The sequence below is a fragment of the Paroedura picta genome, chromosome 1 (genome assembly GCF_049243985.1).
Source record: "Paroedura picta isolate Pp20150507F chromosome 1, Ppicta_v3.0, whole genome shotgun sequence".
NCBI classification, from domain to species: domain Eukaryota; kingdom Metazoa; phylum Chordata; class Lepidosauria; order Squamata; family Gekkonidae; genus Paroedura; species Paroedura picta.
Window position 1 is genome coordinate 4,073,492 of NC_135369.1, and position 22,783 is coordinate 4,096,274.

General features: G+C 49.1%; 1 protein-coding gene across 1 annotated transcript; it reads left to right on the top strand.

Annotated features, from left to right (window-relative positions):
• Positions 1-2,374: 2,374 nt before the first annotated feature.
• Positions 2,375-22,165, top strand: LOC143829418 (methanethiol oxidase-like). The gene is made up of 11 exons (XM_077320274.1): positions 2,375-2,427; positions 3,549-3,661; positions 8,760-8,945; positions 11,398-11,518; positions 12,448-12,630; positions 13,100-13,305; positions 16,286-16,364; positions 17,957-18,078; positions 20,144-20,236; positions 21,385-21,503; positions 21,592-22,165. The coding sequence occupies exons 1-11, from the start codon at positions 2,421-2,423 to the stop codon at positions 21,752-21,754; spliced, it is 1,392 nt and encodes a 463-aa protein (XP_077176389.1). The 5' UTR covers positions 2,375-2,420; the 3' UTR covers positions 21,755-22,165.
• The last annotated feature ends 618 nt before the right edge of the window (positions 22,166-22,783 follow it).

Consider the following 22,783-nt stretch of genomic DNA (forward strand, 5'->3'; position numbering starts at 1 on the left):
GCCAGGGAGGAATGGGAGCCCGACCCGGCGACCGCCCCGCTCCGAGACCGCCTAGTGGCAGCCTACGGGACAGACGAGGAGCTGGCTGAGCTCCGGGACTCTTTGATTTTGGACTCCGGTCTCTGGCGGAGGGGGGAGGCTGTCTACGTCCCGGAAGGGCTACGACGGGAAGCCCTCAGCCTCTGCCACGATGCTAAGACCGCCGGGCACTTCGGTTTCGTAAAATCCTGGAAGTTGGCCCGGCGGCGGTTTTGGTGGCCCAGTCTGCGGCGGGACACAAAAGCTTACGTCAGTGGTTGTCCTGTCTGCCTGACCTGCAAGCCGGGGGTTGGCAAGCCGAAAGGTCTGCTGCACCCGCTCGAGGTCCCGACCCGGCCGTGGTCAGTGATCTCCATGGACTTTATAACAGACTTGCCTCCCAGCAAGGGGAAAACGGTGATCTGGGTGGTGGTAGATCTATTTTCCAAACAGGCCCATTTCATCCCTTGCGCCAGTGTCCCCAGTGCTTCACAGTTGGCTCGGATGTTCCTGGATCACGTGTTCCGACTGCACGGGCTGCCGGACAAGGTGATTTCCGATCGGGGCTCACAATTCGTGTCCCGGTTTTGGCAAGCTTTCCTGCGCCTGTTAGACATCGAGCAAGGGCTGAGCTCCGCTTACCACCCCCAGACGGACGGGCAGACCGAGCGGGTTAATCAAGTACTGGAGCAGTACTTGCGGTGTTTCGGTTCCTATCATCAAGACACCTGGGTGCCCCTGCTCCCCCTGGCCGAGTTCGCGTACAACAACGCAGACCACAGCAGCACGGAGATGTCGCCTTTTGCCGTCGTCTACGGGACAGACCTGAGACACTTCCCGGAGCTTGGAGAGGTCCCCGCCCGGGAATCGGCCGACCTTCGCGAGTGGGGGAAGCGTGCCGGGAGCTGCTGGAAGTCGCTGCAGGAGCAGCTCCACAAAGTCAAGGCAGCGCAGAAAGAGGACGCCGACCGGAAGAGACGACCAGCTGAGGAGATCCGACCGGGGGATCGAGTTTACCTTTCCACCCGGAACCTACGGTTGAATTTGCCCAGCAAGAAGCTAGGCCCTCGGTTTTTGGGGCCTTTCGAGGTCTTGGCCCCGATCAACGAAGTTTCGGTCAAGCTCAAGCTCCCCAAGAACCTCCGGCACATCCATCCCGTTTTTCACGTGAGCCTTCTAAAAAAAACTCCGGACGGTGACGTTTGGCACCCCGTGTTTTCCCCGCCAGCGCCCGAGGTCCTGCCGGGGGGGGAGCACCACGAGGTGGCGGATATCCTGGACTCTAGACTCCACAGGGGGAAGTTGCAGTACCTCGTGGAATGGAAGGACTTCGCTTTGGGGGACCGGGAATGGGTCTGGGCAGCGGACGTCCTTGCGCCCCGACTCACTGAACGTTTCCACAAGCGGTATCCTGGCCGTCCCGGGGGGTTGGAGAATGGACCTTTGGGGGGGCAGAATGTCGTGGTTCGGTCCTTGGTGGCTTGGGAACGGGACCGAACCCCGCCATCAGAGGCGCCCGCGATCACGGAGGTAGGGCATGGTGATTATAGGCAAGCCGGCAGCTGGGCGCCCCACCCGATCGTTGAGGTGGCAATGGCCGCTAAAGAACCTCAATGTCCCCCTCCACCTTTTGACAAGGGCCCGGAGATGGCCCTTTGTTCCAGGAAAATGGGCCATCAGGAACCCCGGAAAACCTCGCATATGTGCATGAGTCATGATTGTATCAGCATGTTCCCTCCGCAAGTACTGGGTGGGGCAATACAGCCTAAGGAGGTGGGTTTTGTATAAAAGGGAGCTTCCACCTGGAGTTCGGTGGAAGCTCTTACTCCATACCAGCGGACTCCACGTTGCTGAAATAAAGCTTGTTCCTGTTGTATCGTTCACCAGGCCTGGCGTGACGTTTTCTTCAAAGGGGCACCCTGTTTTTTCAGTTAGCAAGCGGGTTCCCGACAGAGGGAGGGGAGGCCGAGAGAGCCCTGATATCACTGCTCGGTCACAACAGTTTTATCAGTGCCATGGAGAGCCCAAGGTCACCCAGCTGGCTGCATGTGGGGGAGTGAGGCATGCCAGATTAGAAGTCTGCATTCCTAACCACTACACCAAACTGGCTCACCAAACTGTTAGACCTCCTGAGGCACAGGTTGGCCACTGCACGAGACAGGATTCTGGACTGGATGGGCTATTGGTCATGTCGGGAGATTCTTATGTTCTTATGCTCTTATGGAAATAATATGAGTCTCTCTCTCTCTCTCTCTCTCTCTCTCTCTCTCTCTCTCTCTCTCTCTCTCTCTCTCTCTCTCTCTCTCTCTCTCTCTCTCTCTCTTCTCTCCTCACCCCCTTTAAATGGCACAGGGGACTGTGAATGTGGAACTGGGCCTGGGTATGCGACCCCTCTGGAAGCCATGAGAGGTAAGTCCTTTTGCCACCGAGTTTGCTTGAGCCTCAGCTTAAGGTGCTTTCTGGAGAAGGGGGTCCCCAACTTTTATGAGTCTGTGGGGTCCTTTGGAAAACTGACACAGCATAGTGGATGCCAGCCACAAAATGGCTTCCACAAGAGAGGGATCCAGCCACAAAATGGCTTCCACAGGAGGAGGAGCCAGCCACAAAATGGCTGTTACAGCTTACCTTCATTCACACTGTACAGATCCTTGAGTGGTGCTGGCAGCTGTTGTGAAAGCCAGATTTTGAACATCAGGACAGCCAATTGGAAGCCTTGGAGGGCAAGAGCCTCACCTGGCCCCAGTCACTTTCTCCAAACACGTGGCATTCACAAGAAAAGGTGCACTGGCATCTGTGGGCTCACGGTGGGGACTCCTAGAGAGTGCCCTCCTTCCCACAATGCAGCTGTTCTTGAGTGGGAACAGGAAATTTTTTCTCTGGCATCAGCCCCTCTGGGAAGTTTTCATTTTCTCCCCTCAAGGAGAAGAATGGCAGTAAGTCAGTTATTTCATTTATCTTCTGCCTGGGGTTGGAGGGAACATCAAAGAGTTCTGGAATCAAAAGCTCAGCTGCCTCACGAAAAACATCCTTGTGACAGAACATTACCCCCTTTCTAGATGAAATTCATAAAATCATAGAACCATAGAGTTGGAAGGGGCCATACAGGCCATCTAGTCCAACCCCCTGCTCAATGCAGGATTAGCCCAGAGCATCCTAAAGCATCCAAGAAAAGTGTGTATCCAACCTTTGCCTGAAGACTGCCAGTGAGGGGGAGCTCACCACCTCCTTAGGCAGCCTATTCCACTGCTGAACTACTCTGACTGTGAAAACCTTTTCCCTGATATCTAGCCTATATTGTTGTACTTGAAGTTTAAACCCATTACTGCGTGTCCTCTCCCCTGCAGCCAACGGAAACAGCATCCTGCCCTCCTCCAAGTGACAACCTTTCAAATATTTAAAGAGGGCTATCATGTTTCATTGAAATCAAAGGTCTGCTCCTTGGAGAGGGGGCCTTAAATTTTATAAAAGCTGTAGTAGCCTTTCCAACAGTCCGATCACTTGATTGCTAAAAGTCCTCTTTGCTTTCCCAGGTCCCAGAGAGAAACTCATGTACGTCACATGCGTCTTAACTGGCACTGGCACCCAAGCACCTGACTACCTGTCTACGGTGGACGTAGATCCAGAATCCCCAAATTATTGCAAGGTTCTGACCAGAGATCTTTTCATCTTACTTTGCTGTTCCTCCCCTCGGATTCCAAGGATGGATGAAGAGAGGCTGGAAATGAACATGTTCTGTTCATCAGGCTAACTTGATCTCGTTCAGTCTTGAAAGCTAAGCAGGGTTGACCATGGCATGTATTTGGATGGGAGACCATGAGGGAAGTCCAGGGTTGGTCTGCAGAGGCAGGCAATGGGAAACCACTTTGGAATGTCTCTCAGTTTGACCTGGATAGGCCAAGGTAGCCCAATCTCATCAAATATTGGATGCTAAGCAAGTTGGGCCCAGGCTAGGACTTGGATGGGAGAGCATGAAGGAAGTCCAGAGTTGTCTCTTCCCTGGTAAACCACACAAGGGTTCCAACTCACCATATGTTGATTGCAACTCGACAGCTATTTCCACCACCAGAAATGGACACAAGAATGTCCCTTGGTGGGTCGGGTCATCCATTCTGTTCTCAAGGACCTCCCAGATGTTTTTGAGGCAATCACAAACAAGTCCTAAAGAGGTCAGTGTGGGTTGCTCTCTGTATTTGGAAGTTCTCAGTGGGAACATGGAGGTTCTGTTGAACTTTCAAAGCCAATATCCTTTGACAGCCCCGATCCATACAAATTAATGCATCAGATTATTCATCAAAGCCATGAAGGCCAAGCCTATAGGTGGTGGTGATGGGAGGTGTGCCTTCAAGTCACAGCGAACTTAAAGCAAACTTGGGGATTTCAAGGCAAGAAACCTTCAGAGGCAATTTGCCATAGTGTGCCTCTGCTTAGCAACTATTGGTCCGATCCAGCAGGCCCTTCTCATGTTCTTATGAAGGTTATGGCCTATATGGCCTGTTGTTGGACCACCAGACGAACTGGTTGGCCACTGAGTAAGACAAGTTGCTGGATTGGATGTACCATTGGTCTGATCTAGCAGGTCCCTTCTGATGTTATTATGATGGTCATGGCATATATGACCTATTGTTGGACCTCCAGAAGAACTTGCTGGCCATTGAGAGAGACAGGGTGCTGGACTGGATGGACCATTGGTCTGATCCAGCTGGGCTCTTCTGATACTCTGATATTCATACTCTGATATGCTATTCCAGTTGTGGGTGGATTTGTCTTGATTTTATGTAGCCCTGGACTGTCCCAGATGAGACCGGATTCTTGTGATTTGAAGGGGTTTTGAGTTTCCCAACAAAGCTCCAAAGTTCTGATGAGACGCTCTTCTTCTGTTGGCTTTGCACCTCTCTCCTGAGGCCAGCCTTTTGATTCTTGAAGACTTTCATAATAGGTTTCTGGCTTCCCTCATACCACACCTCCCACGACGTTAAGCCAGAACATGATCCAGGGCCTCAAGCAACGACCTGGCTGACAGTCGCTGGTCTAATGAGTTACACGTGAGGAGCCAGGAGTGATGGGTGTGACAAGATAAAAACACAAAGCAACTCTTAAAGGGAAGCCAACTTTGTAAAAGTAGGAGTTTTGCTCAAGTGAATTAGGATTGCCAGCTTCCATGTAGGAACCAGAAAATACGAAATAGGATACACAGTGAATAACAGTTAAACAAAAAGCAAAATCCACCCCATAAAGACAACTGAGACCAATTATGCATGATGGCAGCCCGGTATGGCCGTGGGTTTCTTGTAGTGAGGCAGCATGCCCTTCTGCTTCTTGTTTACAAACGGGGGACCGTTTCCACTTGTGGACATGGTTCGCCCTGGGTGGGGGGGGGTAAGGAGAGATGGTTACTTTCACAAAGGTGGGATTGTATTACAAATCCATGGGCGTGTCTAATATTTTGTTTTTGATGCAAGATCAATTTCCAGAAACCTGGTTTTAATAGGTCTTGTGCTTGAACCTACATATATTCTTTCACAAGGGCATAACACTGGATCGATGGCATTCTTAGTGTTGTAATTTGTTCATGGGGTTAGGTGTTTTGTTAACACTTTTAAACAGGAAAGCATGTTTTTATAATATAACCCCATGCCATACATAAAGTCCATTCAAAGTGGCCCACCATGCTACTTTTTCCTTTTTTTGGTGGTGGGGGGGGATTGTCATCAGTATGCAGAAGCCAATCATATAAATTCTTAGAATGTTTCCGCCCCACCAGAGGTTTATGTGTTGTTGGGAGAGGAAGGGGAAACAATGGTCAGCCACTTTGAGACTCCTTCATGTAGTGAATTCAGGGTATAAAAACCAACTCTTCTTCTTCTTCTTCTTACTACTTAAAAGGTAAAGGTATCCCCTGTGCAAGCACTGGGTCATGTCTGACCCTTGGGGTGACGCCCTCTGGCGTTTTCATGGCAGACTCAATACGGGGTGGTTTGCCAGTGCCTTCCCCAGTCATTACCGCTTTACCCCCCAGCAAGCTGGGTACTCATTTTACCGACATGGAAGGCTGAGTCAACCTTGAGCCAGCTGCTGGGATCGAACTCCCAGCCTCATGGGCAGAGCTTCCAGACAACATTTCTGCTGCCTTACCACTCTGCGCCACAAGAGGCTCTTTCTTACTACTTAGAGCCAGACGATTGCAAATGACCTCTGCTAGTCTCTTGCCTTGAGCCATGTGGTCCAGGGTAGGTTGATCTCATGAGATCTCAGAGTAAGGAAGGCTGGCTCTAGACAATACTTGGATAGAAAACCACTAAAGGAGGACGAGGTTGTGATGAGGAGGCAGGCAATAGCCAACCTCCTCTGAACACCTCTTCTCTTGAGAACTCTGCACAATCGTCACAAGTCAGCTACAACTTGCCAGGACACACCCACAAAATCTTGCCAGGACACACACACACACAGGGTGTTGGGAGTAACCCGTTCTGCACATTACCAGTGCAACTGGGTCTGTTTAAAAAGGGAATGAAAAAGGCCAACTTTTCGGAATGGACCTGTGATTTGGAGCTGATGCCCACTCTCTGTTTAGCTCGTGAGCAACGTGCAGAGTAGGCCATGAAAGAAGGAAACAAGGAAAAACCATCTTGAGGATGCTTTGGGCTGATCCTGCGTTGAGCAGGGAGTTGGACTAGATGGCCTGTATGGCCCCTTCCAACTCTATGATTCTATGATCTCATGATTCTATGATTCTATGATTCTAGGATGCTTAGGGCTGATCCTGCGTTGAGCAGGGGGTTGGACTAGATGGCCTGTGTGGCCCCTTCCAACTCTATGATTGTGTGATTCTATCTTCACACTTCTTGGCAAGTGGGTCGTGTTATTCAAGCTGAGAAAACGGTCTGGGCTGGCTGCAAGTCCATACTTATAGCATTGCAGTGGAAACTGTCGTATTAATTTTGTAAAATGCTTAGTAAGATTTTGGGCAATGTCCCAGTCAAAAGACGATGAATTCCTCAAAGGTGCAGAGAACGTTGCTGGCATGACAGTTTAAGACCCAGCCAGAAGCAATCCTGAACTTGTCAAGAATCATCCAAACTTGTAATGTCAAGCTGGGTGTTTTGATATCTGCCATGTCAGTGGAGTAGATAAGAGTGAAAAAGAAAATTAGCAGGATAATGCCCAGGGCTGTGTACGGTATAAGTAGAATGAAACTATATTTGTTTGTAACCCACTATCTTATTAGCAACTTGCTGCTATGCATAAGTGGTGTGGAACCTGCTTTGCCTGCAGAAGGTCCCCGACAAAGGATTTGTGCTCCTGCATGGGACCTGGGGCAGTGAAGTTCCCAGTGCGTAAACGGTTGGTGTGAGTTTGGGAGAGTCAGACTTCAGTCTCTGATGGATACTAATAAATCTAGCTACTCTCCACTGTAGGACTCAAATCTATTCCTTCTTCTGCAGATGAAGACAGGTACTCTCCTGAAAAATGCAGCCTCAATTTGCCTCAGGGCCATGCAGGGAAGGGAGAGAGGGCTTAACCCTTCAAACGCCATTGAGTTGTGTTAGTTTATTACAGTCCTTGACCAGCGAAGGCAATCTTGGGTCTCTAGACGGGTCAAATAACAAATGTCGCCAAACTCATTCAGAGCCGAGGGCCACATTATACTTAATATGTATTAAACTGCCTAATCAAGGTGCTTATATCCTTATTTGGAACCAGTTATTCTGAACAAACGTGGAGAGAACAACCACTGAAGAAAATTACTTCTTGAAAACGTTTGGGTTGGACCCTTCATTGGTTGGACCCTTCATAATAAAAGAAAACAGACAAGTTTCTCATTTTGCATATCTTTATTCTGTATAACGAGCCTCTTGTGGCACAGAGTGGTAAGGCAGCCATCTGAAAGCTTTGCCCATGAGGCTGGGAGTTCAATCCCAGCAGCCGGCTCAAGGTTGACTCAGCCTTCCATCCTTCCGAGGTTGGTAAATTGAGTACCCAGCTTGCTGGGGGGTAAACGGTAATGACTGGGGAAGGCACTGGCAAACCACCCCGTATTGAGTCTGCCATGAAAACGCTAGAGGGCGTCACCCCAAGGGTCAGACATGACTCGGTGCTTGCACAGGGGATACCTTTACCTTTACCTTTATTCTGTATAATTTAAAAATTATTCCTATATTTTGGAAAAAAACTTTTTCGTAGTATTACCAGTTGTTAGAAGCCAGGGAACAGGTTCTTTTCCCTTTCCTGTCTGAGTACAGCATTTGATATACATTTAGGGACATTCAGTAAGGCTTGGAGCGAAAATTATTGGACTCTCTCTAGCATGAGCAAGTTGTTGTGTAGCCCCAGCTGAGCTCCCTACAAAAACTGGGATAAGGATTTAGCCATAAACAATAAGGCAGCTTGGTGTAGTGGTTAGGAGTGTGGACTTCTAACCTTTGATTCCCCGCTCCTCTGCATGCAGCCAGTCACAGTCCTTAGTGCAGTCATAGTCCTGATATTGCTGATCGCCACTGTGGAATGGTAGGTGAATTTCTTCCTGGAGATTCTGGATATTTTCAGTGGGGGAGATCACTTGGTCATGAAATTGGGGTCGCTGTGGATGGGCAGGTAGTTGTGAGTTCCTGCATTCTGCGGGGGGGGGGGGGGTTGGATTAGATGACCTTCAAGGTCCCTAGGTATTGGCAGGGGCGATGGTGTTTACCGGCACCATATTGGGGACCCCTGGAGAGTAGCTAACTTCTCCCCTTCCTCCACAGGTGATCCACCGCCTGCCCATGCCGTACATCAACGACGAACTCCACCGCTTTGGGTGGAACGCCTGCAGCAGTTGCTTCAGAGATACCACCAAGAAGCGGGACAGATTGGTCCTTCCTTGTTTTGGCTCCTCTCGCATTTATGTGGTGGACACAGGGACTGACCAGAGAGCCCCCAGGCTCCACAAGGTACGTCTTCATTGGAGAAGTGCAAAGTAGCCCTGGGGATGGGAGGGAGCTGGAGGAGGAGGGCACGGGACTTGGGGAGGGAGTTACAGGGGGCTGCAGAAAGTTCTCTCAGCCTCTCCTACCTCTGTTCTGAGATGTTGTCTCAATTAGTGGAAGGGGGAGTGATGTGAGTTGAGCCTCTTGCTTGTAATTGCAAGAATAAACGCATCTCCCATGGATATAGATGATTGAGCAGCTTGTGCTTGTATATGGATGCTCCAAGCTCAGAACCAGAACAGTTTCTGCCAATATTGGGAGTCTTTAAGGTGCCACGGGACTCCTGTTTAAATTCGATGCAACAGGCAGGCTCAGCGACCCTTCTGGAAGAGGAGAGTTTCATGTGGGTAGCCTTGTTAGTATGTAGTAGTGATATATATAGTAATTTATAGTAATGCAATAGCAACATTTATTTTGGATTAAAAAAAAAACATTTTTATTCTCTGACTTTCTTTCTATGGAAATTAAGGCAGCCTGCAAACATAGGGCTTTAAAGGTTCAACTCCAAACCAACAACTTGGATTGGGCTTGGGAATATTATTATTATTTATTATTTCAAATAGATCACTAGCCAGCATAAGCATTGTCAGTTTGGGGTCACGTGCTGCCAGGAGCTGGTCCTCACCAACAGTCCAGCTGCAGGGATCTGTATTAACTCCAGCCCCTGAATAATCTTCAAGGGTAGCCCCAAGTAGAACCACCTTTGCAGTAGTCCAGGCCAAAAAAACTTGTTCTGTCTACAAATTTTGGTTGTTTTTTAAGCTCTAACTGGGCACAGATGTTGTTCTTCTAAAAGAATTAGGTCCAGGTGGGGCAGCAGGAATAAGAGAAGCAGGGACAGAGGGAGGGATCTCATCTCTTTCAGTCGCTCAGGGGTCTCTGGTCATGGAAATCCCAGGGTTCAGCTTATGATTTCGCTGGATTTCCAGTCCAGCAGGACCTTAGAAACCAACAGGCGTTTCAGGGTGTGAGTTTGGGAGAGTCAGACTTCAGTCTCTGATGGATACTAATAAATCTAGCTAGTCTCCTCTATAGGACTCAAATCTATGCCTTCTTCTGCAGACGAAGACAGGTACTCTCCTGAAACTAAACAGAGAGAAACAGACCTATCCAATGGCAACACAATATATATATATTGATAAAAGAAAGAAAAGTATACTTTTTTGTAGTTTTCCTTATCTGTTTATTCTGTAGGACTTCTGTCAAAACGGAATCTGGGTAATATCCGTTTTCAGTGAGATGCTTTCATCACTGACAAGTACTGAACATTAAATAAGAATTATTATTACAATATCAAAATAAATTATTACAATAAATCCAATAAGTAAAGAAAGCTCCCTACCTCTGAGTCTTCAGTAATTTTATCAGTTTTATAGGTAACTAGTAATCAAGCCCGCTGCAGGGGAATGCAGCGGGTGCTAGGACCTTACAGTGGTCTTCAGCGTGCTGGTCTGCGGCTCCTTCAGCGGCGGCAGCGAGCTTCTTGCAGGCTGGTCCGAGGGTCGACTTCTCGGCGCTCTCGCGGCCAGGCATGGCAGCGGCCGGGGCTTCGCTCCTCCTCCGGCGCCGCCTCCTCCTGCTGCTCCTGCCGGCCGCCTGCGCGTCCCCTTCGGCCGCCGCTTGTCCGCCGACGCCGACGCTCCTGCCCCTGCTGGCCAGCGGGCCCGGCCCCTCGGCGGCGGCGGCGGGCCGGGGAGAGCTGGGCGGCGGCGGCGGCGGCGGGGGAACGGCAGGCGGCGGCGCGGCGGCAGGCAGCGGCGGCGGCGGAGGTCCGGGCTTCTTGCAGGCTGGTCCGAGCTTCTTTCGGCATGGGCGGGCTGACGCGGCGAGAGGCGCTTCGCGCCTCTCGCTGCGTCAGCCGCCAGGCAGGGAACCCCCGGCAGCCGCGCTTCGCGCAACTGCCGGGGACTCCCCCGGGCGGCGGCCTGTCGCGCCTCTCGCCGCGTCAGCCCGCCAGGCAGGGAACCCCCGGCAGCCGCGCTTCGCGCGACTGCCGGGGGCTCCCTGGGTCGGCGGCCTGATGCGGCGAGAGGCGCGAAGCGCCTCTCGCCGCGTCAGGTCAGGAGGAACTGCGAGCCGCGCTGCGCGCGGCTCGCAGTTGCTGGAGCTGGGAATTGTCTGTCATGAGGAAGGGTCCAATCCGGACCCTTCCTCATCATGGACTAATCCCACCTCCAGACCCCTTACCGAATTATATAGTCCGTGGCGCCCGTGACGCCACGGGCGGTTTAAAGATAAGAACTGCAAGTATAGGATAGGTCTTTTTTCTCTCTGTTTGGTTTAATTATTAGACCATCCTTCCTAGATTCTCTCTCATGGCTTTGGACTCCCTGATTATGGGGGGGGGGGGAGGACGACACCAAGCTTCAGTTCAACATCACTTTCTTGAAAATGTTCTTTCCTTTGTTTCCGACAGGTGATTGAGCCAAAAGAAATGTTAAAGAAATGTGACCTGGCTATGCCACACACCCCTCACTGCCTGGGCTGCGGGGATGTCATGATCAGTTCTATAGGAGACCCGCGTGGCAACGGAAAAGGTATTTCGCAACATGGATTCCCACATGGAATCCCTTCTGAAGATGGTCTAGACCAGGAGACCCCAGCGAGGTGTCCATGGGCGACCTTTTCAGGAGTCTACCAAGGGCTTTCCAGAAGTGGGTTGGTTCATGTAGGGCAGGGGTAGTCAACCTGTGGTCCTCCAGATGTTCATGGACTATAATTCCCAGCAAATGCTGGCAGGGGCTCGTGGAAATTGTAGTCCATGAACATCTGGAGGACCACAGGTTGACTATCCCTGATGTAGGGCTTTTCCTCATCTAGGCTACTGGAGATTTAACGAGTTGTCCAGGTTTTTTTTTAAATGTTGCTTTCACATCAGCTACTACCTTAGGACAACAATTTTCACTGTGGTCATCCTGATAGCACCTGGATTTTGGCCACTTTGTGACCTAAGGGGTGTTGGATTAGGTGGGCCATTGGCCTGACCCAACATTATGAAGGCAAATGACAGGAGCCATACTGTGATTGGCTCCGCCTCCTGGGACAGCCATCTTGTGTCTGTGCTCATCACGCTGTGTCGGAATTCCAAAGTTGCCTGCAGGCTTCAAAATGTCGAGCATCCCTGGTGTAGTCAGATCCAATCTTTGGATCCGTCTTAAAAACAGGAAGAAGTTCCTGACAGTTCTTCACTGGAACAGGCTTCCTCGGGAGGTGGTAGGTTCTCCATAGTGCAGGGGGTTGGACTAGATGACCCAGGAGGTCCCTTCCAACTCTATGATTCTATGATTCTATGAAATCGATGGCTAGCTATGGCCCACTGTGATGGATGCCCCAATGCCACACATGGTTAACCAGGGTTAACTTTCAATGTAGAGTTTGAAACCAGGCTTTGTAACAGGTTGCAAACATTGACAAGGAGTTCAGGTAGAGTGTCTGTTTCTGAGCACGGATCTTGTTCTTCTGCCAGGTGGTTTTGCCCTTCTGGATGCGGAGACCTTCGAGGTGAAGGGGAACTGGGAGAGACCCTCTCAAGCGACCCCGATGGGGTACAGTTTCTGGTACCAGCGAAAACACAATGTCATGATAAGCACTGAATTCGGGGTTCCGAAATTCTTGCTCACCGGGTTAAACCCAACTGACCTTGCGAAAGGTGAGGCCTCACTGTACAGGAATACAGCCATTTATTTATTTATACAAATAGAAACATAGAACTGGAACTCAAGTGTCATCTATTCAAGCCCCCTCCCCCCCACATAGCACAGTAAATTCCCATGGGTCTCTGTGACACATAATTTTAGACTGGATGGCCCATTACCCGAATCCAACATGGCTTCTCATAGAGCATGGTTAGTCAAACTGCGGCGCTCCATATGTCCATGGACTACAATTCCCAGGAGCCCCCTGCCAGCGAATGCTGGCAGGGGCTCCTGGGAATTGTAGTACATGGACATCTGGAGGCCCGCAGTTTGACTACCCCTGTCATAGAGTCTCTCAACTACCCTCTCTCTCTACGCAATGGTTTGAATGGTTTCTCAATGACCAGAAGCCTGTTATCTCTCATGGATTCACAGTTGCTAACCAGCTGTCTGTCCTTGGTTTCCTTCTCTGTCCCCCTCCAGGGCGCTACGGCTGTGCCATTCACGTCTGGGACTGGACCACCCGCAGCCTTCTCCAGTCGATCGATTTAGGGGTGGACTCTGTCCCCCTTGAAGTCCAGTTCCTTCACAACCCCAACGCGGCATGCGGAATGGTGGCCTGCGCACTCCAGGGCTCCATCCATCACTTCTACAAGTCACAAATGTGCATCAGCAACTGTTTTCTCAAAGTAATGAAACAGCCAACTGAGTTTCCTGGCCTGAAGTAGAGAGAGGTGGGGGAGGGTAGTCCCAGGGACTCGAGGTCACCAGCACTGAGGATCTCACGGCTGATCTTGACATGATCTGTGGCCCGTAACAGAAGTTCTAAATCCTGCAGAGCGTGGGCCCCCAGTGTGGTGACCATTGGGGCACACAGTAATGGGTTTAAACTTCAAGTACAACGATATAGGCTAGATATCAGGAAAAAAAATTCACAGTCTGAGTAGTTCAGCAGTGGAATAGGCTGCCTAAGGAGGTGGTGAGCTCCCCCTCACTGGCAGTCTTCAAGCAAAGGTTGGATACACACTTTTCTTGGATGCTTTAGGATGCTTAGGGCTGATCCTGCGTTGAGCAGGGGGTTGGACTAGATGGCCTCTATGGCTCCTTCCCACTCTAGGATTCTATGATTCTATGATTCTAGCTTGGTGCCTCCCAACACCTTTCCTGCCGCCCAGCAATTATTTTCAGAAAGTGAGCAAGGACAGATGGGTGTTCGGCCTAGAGGGGTTTCTGATTACTCATGGGAGATTTGATTAGGAATACAGATTTCTCCAAACTGTGCTTTGTCATCAGCTGCCACCACAGCAGCAGTGTCTTTGCTGTGTGATGGAAAGTTGCCTGGAGGAGCCATTTTGTTTCCTTATCGGCCGCCTACAGCAGCCATTTTCTGTCAGCCATCTTGTGCTTCAACCCACCATGTTGTTTCAGAATTTCAAAGAAAAAAAACAGTACGGAGTGTGGTCTATATTGCTGGGTTGAGCTTCTTGGAAACAGGATCACGTTTTCAATATATTTCATTGTTTTATTCTTGTGTGTTCTCCTTCAGTACGGGAAGTCCTCCAGGTCTGGTAAGGTCTCCACTCTCTCCAAGCAGGTTTGTCCAAATTTCTATGCTTTTCTAGGATCATTTGGAGGCTGTCCTTTCTAATCTTGCAGCCTTGCCAGAATCAAGAAGGACCTACATAGCCAGCTCTGTTGGTCTGCAAGACTAGCCTGGGGCCTTTCATGATTTGCAAGAGAGAGAGAGAGAGAGAAAGTAAAGGAAACGGACTCTACAAGTCCAAAAAAGAAGAGTCCCAACCAGAACACAACATCTAAGAAAAAGGACAAACTAAGAAATAAGAAGGATACGCTTCTATGGGGATGGGGGATACGCTTCTAGGTAGCACTGTGTGTGAACGAGACCTTGGGGTCCTTGTGGATTGTAAGCTAAACATGAGCAGGCAGTGTGATGCAGCGGTTAAAAAGGCAAATGCCATTTTGGGCTGTATCAACAGGGGCATCACATCAAAATCACAAGATGTCATAGTCCCATTGTATACGGCACTGGTCAGACCACACCTGGAGTACTGTGTGCAGTTCTGGAGGCCTCACTTCAAGAAGGACATCGATAAAATTGAAAGGGTACAGAGGAGAGCGACGAAGATGATCTGGGGCCAAGGGACCAAGCCCTATGAAGATAGGTTGAGGGACTTGGGAATGTTCAGCCTGGAGAAAAGGAGGTTGAGAGGGGACATGATAGCCCTCTTTAAGTATTTGAAAGGTCACTTGGAGGAGGGCAGGATGCTGTTTCTGCTGGCTGCAGAGGAGAGGACACTCAGTAATGGGTTTAAACTTCAAGTACAACAATATAGGCTAGATATCAGGGAAAAAATTTTCACAGTCAGAGTAGTTCAGCAGTGGAATAGGCTGCCTAAGGAGGTGGTGAGCTCCCCCTCACTGGCAGTCTTCAAGCAAAGGTTGGATACACACTTTTCTTGGATGCTTTAGGATGCTTAGGGCTGATCCTGCGTTGAGCAGGGGGTTGGACTAGATGGCCTGTATGGCCCCTTCCAACTCTATGATTCTATGATTCTAAGTCTTCTGGGAGAGTGGAGTCCTCCTCTGCAGCCCCCGCTACAGTCAGAGGGGTGTTAAAGAGAACGGAATGGCCCTTCAGAGAGGCACAGAAGCACCTAACCAGACTTGTAGGACTTCACCCCTCTGAAGAGAAGAGATATTCAGGTAAGACCAGTGTCTCATTTTAGATTCATGTTGTAAACCGCCTCAAGGTGGCTAGTTTAAAAGCTGGATTTTTAAAAAATATAAAAACAACAATTTGGATTTGTTTGTATTCACCTGAAACTGAATTGTATGTGAATCATTTCATGTACAATAAAGGTCTTGGCTAACTGCTGTCAGGAATTGATTAAGGCAAAGGGGTGGCAGGTGACAGTGGGTGAGCGAGAGGGTTGTGAGTGTCCTGCATAGTGCAGGGGGTTGGACTAGATGACCCAGGAGGTCCCTTCCCACCCTATGATTCTAAATTCCATCTAAACCTCCGGAAGAAGTTCCAGACAGTTAGAGCGGTTCCTCAGTGGAGCAGGCCTCCTCGGGAGGTGGTGGGTTCTCCATCTTTGGAGATTTTAAAACAGTCTGGAGAGCCATCTGACGGAGAGGCTGATTCTGTGAAGGCTCAAGTGGGTGGCAGGTGACAGTGGATGAGCAATAGGGGTGTGAGTGTCCTGCATAGTGCAGGGGGTTGGACTAGATGACCCAGGAGGTCCCTTCCAACTCTGTGATTCTAGGATTCTAGGATTCTATTCTATGTATTTGCTCATTTTAATGTGGATATCTTTACTGTACACAAAATGTTTCCCATGCAATTCAATCTCAAGTCAATGCAAGCAAATCCAAATTGCTGTTGTTGGTTTTTTTCCTATTTATCTTTAGAATTTGTTACTCATGTTCATTATGCTGTATGTACATTTACCCTCACACTCTTCCTATAAGTTTGAATGGATTACTTTCATTCCATGACATTGTATCTGAGGAAGCGTTCATGCACACGAAAGCTCATGTCTTGAATAAAATTGGACTCTAAATTGGTTCTATAAATATAATATAAATAAGAACTATAAATAATGGAAATAGATAAGTGCAATTAAGTGATATATATTTCTTTTGCAGGATGGAAGTTGGACAGCTGAAAAAGTGATCCAGGTTCCACCCAAGAAAGTATCAGGATGGTTATTACCCTTAATGCCAGGTGGGTCAAAAGGATGATGTTTGGGTCTGTTCTGGTCTTTGCTCTTTGCAAGCTGCATTTAGTTTTAGCAAATTCCTTTCTTAGCTTAGTGGAGGAGGCTGGCAATGACACGCCCTCCTGAAAAATCAGAGACTCTTTCTGAATCATAGAACCATAGAGTGGGAAAGGGCCATTCAGGCCATCTAGTCCACCCCCCTGCTCAAGGTGAGAGGAGTCTAAAGCATCGATCCATCTGGTGTCATTCATGCACAACCTGAGTGAGTCTTAGAGCCTCTTGTGGTGCAGAGTGGTAAGGCAGCCGTCTGAAAACTTTGCCCATGAGGCTGGGAGTTCGATCCCAGCAGCCGGCTCAAGGTTGACTCCGCCTTCCATCCTTCCGAGGTCGGTAAAATGAGGACCCAGCTTGCTTGCTGGGGGGTAAACGGTAATGACTGGGGAAGGCACTGGCAAACCACCCCGTATTGAGTCTGCCATGAAAACGCTAGAGGGCGTCACCCCAAGGGTCAGACATGACTCGGTGCTTGCACAGGGGATACCTTTACCTTTACCTTTAGATTTTTGCTCTCTCTTGGTTTTTGTCTTCCCAAGTCAAGTGACTCGTAGAATCATAGAGTTGGATGGGACCTCCAGGGTCATCTAGTCTAACCCCCTGCACAATGCAGGAACTCACAACTACCTGCCACCCCACAGTGACCCCAGTTTCATGCCTAAGTGATCTCTCCACCAAAAATCTCCAGAATCCAGCCTGGCCTGGAGGAAAGTCTTTAAGTATTTGAAAGGTTGTCACTTGGAGGAGGGCAGGATGCTGTTTCTGTTGGCTGCAGAGGAGAGGACACGCAGTAATGGGTTTAAACTTCAAGTACAACGATATAGGCTAGATATCAGGAAAAAATTCTTCACAGTCAGAGTAGTTCAGCAGTGGAATAGGCTGCCTAAGGAGGTGGTGAGCTCCCCCTCACTGGCAGTCTTCAAGCAAAGGTTGGATACACACTTTTCTTGGATGCTTTAGGATGGTTAGGGCTGATCCTGCGTTGAGCAGGGGGTTGGACTAGATGGCCTGGATGGCCCCTTCCAACTCTATGATTCTATGATTCTATGATTCTATGATTCTATGATTCTATGATTCTATGATTCTATGATTCTATGATTCTATGAAATGCACCTACCATTCCACAGGGGAGATTAACAATTCCCTGGATTTGCAAGGAAGGGCCACAAGAGACGAACCCTGGCACATCCCTTCCTGCTCACCCCCTTACAATCTAAGTTCATAAAATCAACATTTCTGATAAATGACTAGCTCTACCCCAAATCTCCAGGAATTCCCCAATGCATAGTTGGCAGCCTTATGTCTTTCATTGAGGCAAGGTGTTCAGGACACAAAATCAATGTTGCTGTTTCTTGGGTATGTTTTTTAATGCATTCATTTAATTAATAAAGCGTTCTATCATTTAAATAGCAGTCCGTTAATTTCCCAAAAGGAACTCAGCCTTCCCACTAACGCACTCCAAAACCCGTCCCTGCCCTTGAAAAGCTGCTAGCAAATGGGATAACGGAGGAAATTTAAGTATTCCCGCCTTGTTTTCCTCCAGCCTTTAACGCCTTCTTTGTCACTTCCTTGGACGACCGGTTCCTGTACATGAGCAACTACTTACATGGCGATGTCCGTCAGTACGACATCACCAAACCTCATTGCCCCAAGCTGGTTGGCCAGGTAAGCTCTGTCATTCAAGGGTCCTTCTCTCCCTGGTGGACAAGTGAGGTTGTGCACCATAATTAAAATCCTGTAGGATATGCTCTCATGGCCAAGGGGAGACCCATGGTTCAGTCGTAAAGCATCTGCTTGGCTCAACATGCTGGTGTTTGCTCAATTCAATGCCCTCTGAGAAAGATATTGGTAGACCTGGTCTCTCAGGTATGCTGGGCCTGGACTGCAGGATACATGAAGATGCTTTCTAATGAATCAGACCTTTGATCCATGCATCATTGTCTACTGCCAGCATTGTCCACTCAGATTGGCAGCTGCTCTACAGGTCCTCAGGTAAAGCCTTTCATATCTCCAGTTATTTTTTCCTTTATTAACTGGAGATGCAGTAGATGAGATTTTCTGCATGCCAAGGAGATGCTCTACCCCTGAGGCAGAGGCATGGGGCAACTACCTCCACCTTAACCTGCTTATGAGCATCCCATCTCTTGCTTGCAAAGGGAGAGGGGAAGAGTCCTGCGAAGTCATGCTGGGTCCCCTTTCAGGGTCATGCAGGACCATTGGACACCTCCCCTGTTTGTGGAATGCATCTGCTGGATCCAATATCTGTTGTGCAGCCTCATTTTCATTGCTTGTATCTCTCTCTGTTGCTCTGGGGTTTGCTCTTGCTTTCCTATGTATTTAGCTTCAGTTCATGCTCATTTTTCAAGTGCAGGGAAATATGCGAACGTACAGTGATGTAACATGGAATCTACCACTAGAGGTAGCAAAAACCATATGGAAAAGAAGAAACCCTGAAGCAATAAGGACACCCAGTTGAAGAAAATGAGAATGTTGAAGAAAATGGGAATGTGGAAGAGCCGCTGGTCTTGATTTCAGTCCTTTTAATTCAGTTCTTCTTGAACCAATGCTGCAAGATACTATTAATAAGCAATTCTGCATCAGATCATCACAGCATTTTACAGACAGCCCCTCGGACAGCTATCTTGGTGTAGTGGTTAAGAGTGGCAGCTTCTAATCTGGAGTGATTCCACGGTCCTCCACATGAGGCCAGCTGGGTGATCTTGGGTGTGTCACAATCCTATGAGAAGCTGTTCACATGGAGCAGTTTCTCTCAGAGCTCTCTCAAGAAGAAGAATCACTTTTCGGTGTCCAAAGGAGTTTCAAAGTAGCTTCCAATTGTTTTCCTTTCCTCTCCCCATGGCAGCTTGCCTGTGGAGAAGCAGGAAATGAAACTCAGCAGATTAGAAGCTACTGCTCTTAACCACTATATTGCACTTGGCTCACAGAGTGTCTGTTGCTGGTGTCAGGTTTCTTCGTTGCCAGGAAAGACACAGTCCTTGACTAGGTGCAAAGGATATGTTTATTCCGGATCAAGAAAGATTACACAGACAGGAGCATTGTCAGCACTGAATTTCTCAGTGCGGTTACCCCACTTATAATACTTTTGCTCAACTCCTCTTGTGGGATCCAATTAAGATGGGAAACCTCAAAGGAAAACAGTCCAGGCACATGAGAACTCCCTGTGTGCCCAAGGACAAAACCCATCTGTAGGGAGGTGAGAATGTAGGTGGGACGAACCGTAAATTCCCTGGAGTCCATTGACCCCTCTAAGCCACAACAAACTGAATAACATAGGCATGCAGATGAAAGAGAAACAACATTCCAGTCAATTATTAGAACTAGTCCAGACCTGGATATCTCCAGGCGAGAACTGGAGATTCCACAGCTTTTATACACCGATGCATCAAAAAATGCCAATATGATTTACAATACAAAAGTTGGGTAATTCACACAGCAAAGGCCCATAGTGGCAAATGTACGCAGGATGAAGGAGGGGGGATGATGAAAACGTATACATTAGGACCACAACCATTTGACAGAACCAACCTGGTTCTGACTGTTGGAAGAGGAAGGGAAGGCAATTGCCAGCTGCTTTAAGACTTCTTCGGGCCATGAAAAGTGGGGCATGAAAACCAACTCTTCTTCTCCTTCCCCTCCATTGACCCACTGGCTCTTGCATCAGACTGATCCTCTCTTTTGGGGCGGTGGGGGGATCTTGGTTTGCCCACAGGTCTTTCTGGGGGGCAGCATCGTAAAAGGCGGGGTGGTCAAAGTCCTTAAAGATCCAGAGCTGGACTGCCAACCTGATCCTTTAATCATCCAGGTGAGTAAATTACAAATGGATTGGGATGGTGGTGGGGGGGAGTGAGCTTGGGTGGGACCGTTACCAGCTCTGGGTTTGGAAGTTCCTGGAGATTGGGGGATGAAGGCGGAAGAGTGTGGGTCAAAATGGACCTCTAGGACTTCCATTTTCCTACACTCAATGATATTGCCATTACCTGCCTCTGTGCCATGACTCTAGTATGCCTTGGAGGTCTCCCATTCCAGTAGTCCCCTATCTAGCTGCTTGAGACAGCCCAGTCTCAGCCTTTTCCTTGGTTGGGCTTTTTAAAACACAAATCAGGCCTGGACCCCTGAATCCCCAATTTGCTACCAAAACGTCTCCCCCCACCCCCTTCATTTCTTGTGACACCTGCATTACTGACCCTGATATAATAAAATCAGATACTGGCCTCTGATTTTATTGGGCTACTTCAGACCAACACAGCTACTCATTTGAATCTATTGGGTCCAAGCATCCCAATATGTTCCATGCAGTCTCCCCTGCTTTTGTCATCAACATCTCTATTCCTTCTTGACACAGAAGGTGATCACAGTGTGGAATTCACTGACAGAGGATGCAGCAGAGGCTGTGCTTTCAAAGGGGGTCAGATAGATTCCTGGAGGATCTGTCAATCAATAGCTACTAACCATGGTGACTGAGGGGAACCTCCACATTAAGAGGCAGTAAGCCTCAGAATCCCAAAGCCAGGAGGCAACATCTGGGGAAGGCCTCAGCGTCTCTGCCCTGTGGCTGGCCCTCCAGAGGAACTGGTTGGTCACTGTGTGAGATGGGAGGCTGGACTAGATGGACCCTCCTTGGTCTGATCAAGCAGGGCTCTTCTGAGGTTCTTATGACGGCTTCGGACTCTATATCCTTTTGTTGGCCCTCCAGATAAACTGGTCAACTGCTGTGTGAGATATGATGCTGGACTAGATGCCCCCCTTGTCTGATCCAGTTGGGCTCTTCCTATGTTATTATAATAATCAGGGAATGGACTCTGTGCCCCACTGTGGGCTCTCCAGAGGAACTGGCTGGCCCCTGTGTGAGGCAGAATGTTGGACTAGATGGACCCTCTCTGGCTTGACCCAGCAGGGCTCTTCTGCGGGTCTTATCTCTTCAGCTTGCTGTGTGGTTCCACTATCTTTTAGGGAAGAAGAGTCTACGGGGGACCCCTAACGCTTCAGCTCAGCTTGGATGGAAAGAGACTTTATGCCACCACCAGCTCATTTACTGCTTGGGACCAGCAGTTTTACCCCGAATTGATCAGGTAAGGAACCTTATTCCTGAGGCCGGGCCTCTCTCCTCTACTTTCGACATTTGTTCATCAGCTGGACTCTGTTTCCTTCCTTCTTCAGGGAAGGTTCTGTCATGCTGCAGATCGATGTGAACACGGAAAATGGAGGTCTATCCGTGAACAAAGATTTCCTGGTTGATTTTGGGAAGGAACCCTATGGGGCTGCCCGGGCGCATGATATGCATTATCCTGGGGGGGATTGCACCTCGGATATCTGGGTCTAGGTGGGGAACATGAAGTCCTGTCCTAGCATTGGACAGGCCAAGGAGAAGGCATGCACATGGCAGCTTGGGGGTCTTCTCTGTTCATTTGCTTCTTAAAATCCACATCTGAAGCTTTCTAGGGTTGCTAGAGACTGTGGGGTAGATCCTGAGGAGGGTGGAGTTTGGTGAGGAAGTTCAGCAGGGGTGTGATGGCACTCTAGGACTTCCATTTCTCCTAGACTCACTGGTAAGCTATACAGTCTGCCCACCACAGCTACCTTTTCCTCCAGGGGAACTCATCTCCATAGTGTGGAGCGAGCTTGGAATTCTGGGAGATCTCCCTGCTTGTATATTCCTGAAGGGTGGCATTCCTAGGCCCCGGGACTCTCAAAGGAGTCAGCTGATTCCATTGCTGCTGAAGTCCTGAGAGAGAGAAAGACTGTTCATGTCCCTATCAAGGGCTCTTGTCTTTAATGCATGTAGCACCCAATGCAATTCAAGTGTGGCTTCCTAGGAATGGGGAAAAATAGGTTCAAGACACATCTGTGTCGAAAGGAGAACCAGCGCAATAAAACATTTTTCTCTAAACCACGTCGATGTCTGTGTCTTTCTCAACATTCGGGGTGGTCCAGCTGGCTCATTCTCATGGCCACTTTCAAAAGAAAAAGGAAGAAAAATTGTATTGGTCCCCCACTGCTGAGTACCTTCTGAGCAGGTAGCCAGGGCCATGTGCAGCGGCCTTCTTCTGAATCAGACCCTCAGTCCATCAAGTTCAGTATTGCCTACTCAAACTGTGAGCGGCTGTCCGGGATCATAGGCAGAGCTCTTTCACATCACCTCCTCCTGCCCGGTTCTTTAGATGGAGATGCTGAGGATTGAACCTGGGTCCTTCTGCACACTGATCAGATGCTCAACCACAGAGCCACAGCTTCAGTCTTCAGCTACAGCATAAGAACCTCTGAAGAGCCCTGCTGGATTAGAGCAGAGGCCAATTTAGGCCAGGATCCTATCTCACACAGGGGCCAGCCAGTTCCTCTTCAGTTCCTCTTC